Source organism: Acyrthosiphon pisum, unplaced genomic scaffold, assembly GCF_005508785.2.
Source record: "Acyrthosiphon pisum isolate AL4f unplaced genomic scaffold, pea_aphid_22Mar2018_4r6ur Scaffold_21325;HRSCAF=23646, whole genome shotgun sequence".
NCBI classification, from domain to species: domain Eukaryota; kingdom Metazoa; phylum Arthropoda; class Insecta; order Hemiptera; family Aphididae; genus Acyrthosiphon; species Acyrthosiphon pisum.
This window is the reverse complement of record NW_021770780.1, coordinates 1,815-5,508: the sequence shown is the minus strand read 5'-3', so window position 1 is coordinate 5,508 and position 3,694 is coordinate 1,815. Positions and strand designations below refer to the sequence as shown.

The window sequence follows — 3,694 nt, the reverse complement described above, 5'->3', positions numbered from 1 at the left end:
GATTATATTCCTTTGGTAATGTCATTAGTATTTTTGTCATAACCATGTTTTCCGAAACTTGTTCACCCGCTACACTCAGTTTCCTTCCTAAATTGACCAATTTAGAAATATGCATCGACATATCATCTGTCGGTTCCCTTGAATAACTGAAAAATTGTTGTTGAAGCAAGTGTTTACTTGCCTCAGACTTCTGTTCGTAAATACTCAACAGTTTTTCCCACATTTCAAATGCAGACTCACAGTTAATCAAATATTGTAATGGACCATCGTCCACTGAGGTAACTATTATTTTTTGACATTTACCGTCCGCTTTTAACCAAGCGTTTGTATGCTTTTGCCAACGAGCTTTGGCTTCCTCAGTCGTCTCTGTTTCTGACGACTTCTTTATAGGTAATCCTGGTTTAGTCCGTTCACCTGAAACTATACCACCTACTTCTAAGGCATTAAGTATGACCTTCATCTGGAACTTCCATAACGGCCAGTTTTCCGCACATAATTTTGTTATCTTCACCGAGTCTTCCATGACCGATGGCTTCCGTATACTTGACCTGTATAACAATTTACCAACAAAATTTTACCTATGTGCACTGATCCGCCGTTTTCCGAAATCCAGGGTATCTCCGACTGGTTGTATACTCTATTCAGAATAACCTTGCCCACTCGATCGATGAAAACTCGTCGAGTTCGCGCATGTCTGTTGCCACCAGTTGGCGCTGATGTTTGCAGCAACGCCCCCGCCGACGTCCCACAGGTGTATACGTATACGATAGCGACCGGTGACGGAAGCCGTCGACAACTAACGATCAATCACAGCGCTCCTGACTTTCGCCAGGGGGTCTGACGGCTGCCGGCGGCTCAGTCGCGTGCGCGAAAGTGGGCAAAGTTATTCTGAATAGAGTATAGTTTTCTGCGTTAATACACTTATAAAAACTCTTCGACTGGGCTAGTGACTGTGTATCTGGGCCCATAACCTGTTGAAAGTGCAGCTTGACAGACTAACCGTTTTAGTATTAATATAAATGAATAACACGACAATATGATTATGTATAAGTATAATATATAATAACGTACAACTGGACAATTTAACGTGACTGTACACACACACACCGTATACGCACTGTACGACGGTGGCCGTGCAAGTGATTCTCACATACTTCAAAGGCCCTATATATATGATTAGTTGAGGTCATCCCGTATCCGTATACAATATAGAAAGCGATAGTAAAAGTGTTGCACAGCTATATCGTAACTGCATAAGTATCTATTAGAAAACGACATTGTACACGCACGTGTGTTTACATGGTTTGAATACTAATATTAATTGTATATTTCAACAGTTTTATGAAACGCCACTCTAGTTTATCAATAAGAAAACCAGAAAAAACAAGTCTGTCTCGAGCTACTTCTTTTAACAAAACTAATGTTACATTTTTTTTTTGATTTATATGAGAAAGCTTTGAAAAAGTATCCTGTAACACCAGATAGAATTTATAATATTGATGAAACGGGTGTAAATACAAACCTAATGTGGTGGCTCAGAAAGGTGTTCGATAAGTTGGACAAAATGTCTCTGCAGAACGTGGTCAAATGATAATAGCATGCATGACTATTAATGCTGTTGGTCAATCTTTGCCACCAGTTTTCATATTCCCTAGAGTAAGAATGAGAGATCTTCTTATGATTGGAGCTCCTGAGGGAAGTTTAGGCCTTCCTAATTCAACACAAAGTACTTGGATAAATTCAGTACATTTTGTTAAAGTGCTCGAACATATTAAAACTCATACTAGGTGTACTAAAGAAGACAAAATATTGCTTTTAATGGACAACCATGAGTCTCATTGTTCACTTGAGGCTGTTACTTATGCAAAAGAAAATGGTATTGTGTTGGTCACATTTCCTCCTCACTGTACGCATAAGTTGCAAACACTTGATGTAGGAGTATTTGAACCATTTAAAATAAGCGTAAAATAGCACAAAACGACTGGCTCACTAATAATCCTGGAAAAACAATCAGAATTCATGATTTACCAAGCCTAACTGAAATAGCTTTTGTAGAGTCATTTTCGGTAAAAAATATTGTTAATGCATTTGCCAAGCCTGGGATCTGGCCATTTTCAAGGTTAGCATTTAGTGAAGATGATTTTATTGCAGCTTATGTTACAGATAGACCTGATCTGAATTCCACTCAAACTGACAATTTAAATATTCAACCAGATATTAGTATTTCTGGAAACAACCAACCTAATGAAAATTTATTTGATGTCACAAATTCCCAAACACGAGTTCCTACTTTTACTAATCATTTAATAAATTGTACTCCTGAACAATATTGCACTAATATTAATGAAAATCCTGTAACAAGTGCAAATTTAGATTCATCAATAAATGAAGAAGTTATATCACCAGAACATGTACGACCATTTCCTAAAGCTGCACCTCGTATTGAAAGAAAAGGGGGCCGAAAAAAAAGAAAATCTAGGATATTAACCGAAACTTCAGAAAAAAACCGAATTGAATAGGAAACACATGAGAGATTAAAACATAAATATCCAGCAATTGATAAAATAAAAAAGAAAAAGAAATATAAATCTCAACCAGATTTAAGTACATCTAAAAAAGTAAAGAAAAATCCCAAAAAGAAACTCTTTAGTATTGATTCCGATACTAATGAAAACGATACTCCTATGATTTTATTAAATGATAATTCAGATAATGAAGATTTAAATTGTCCTGTTCACTTTGGGGATTTTGTATTGGTTAAGTATGAAGGTAAAAAATTCTATAAATATTTTGTTGGCTGTGTTGAAGATATTAACAATGATGATATTACAGTGTCTTTTTTAAAAAGAAAAATAGGAGATACTTATTACTATCCTGCAGAACAGGAAATTGATAATATACCTCAGAGATCTATATAAAAATTTTTGCCAAAGCCAAAACCTGTTGGTAACAGTGAAAGATCTGCATTTTTACTGACATTTGAAAGTGTTGATTTTAAAAAATACAAAATGGGTTAATACTAGATAATGTTTCTTAAGTAATGAAAATAAGTTTTTTTACAAGGTATTTTTAATAATATGTAACAATTTTTTTAGTATAAATAGGTACTGTATTTTTTATTTGCTAAGAGTCATTTAGGATTATTTTTATAAGTAGGTATCTACTTAAGTTAATATTGTTTAGTTTAAAGAAAATTGTTTAAGTTTTAATTGTTATCTCTTTTTTTTATTTTAGGTATATTATTTACCACATTAATCAATATTTATATTTTAAGTTTTATTAAGCTTATGTTTTACAACATACCTATAAATATTTTTATGGATTTGTAGTAAAAACATAGTTTCATTAAATGTGTTAGTTAATTTTATCAAAGGAAATTGCTTATGTTCAAAAGTACCCAATGCTTGTTCAAAAGTACCCCTAATATGGGATACATCTGAACAAAAATATTGTTTTAAAAAATCATGTTTATTTTGGGTAAAAATCAAAGTTAGTTAGTGTAAATATCAAATTATGTTCTCAAGAAGTTACTTTAAATAACAGAACTATTTTGGGCGTTGTATAAAAAGAAATTAAAATTAAAAAAATTAAAAACCAAGATATTTTCAAATCTGCCCCAGTCTACTCTACTTTTTCGGTAATTTTACAAATATTTATTACATCAACTGATGGTTTTTTTCAGTCCTCCTCTGTT

The 3,694-nt window shown here is 33.3% G+C and overlaps 1 protein-coding gene across 1 annotated transcript; it reads left to right on the top strand.

Moving 5' to 3' along the window:
• Window positions 1-1,602: 1,602 nt before the first annotated feature.
• Window positions 1,603-2,769, top strand: LOC115034859 (the record flags this gene model as incomplete). Its single annotated transcript, XM_029492357.1, has 3 exons — window positions 1,603-1,906; window positions 1,972-2,439; window positions 2,599-2,769. Coding segments are annotated over exons 1-3 (943 nt in total), but the record flags the coding sequence as incomplete, so codon positions are not given.
• Window positions 2,770-3,694: the final 925 nt, after the last annotated feature.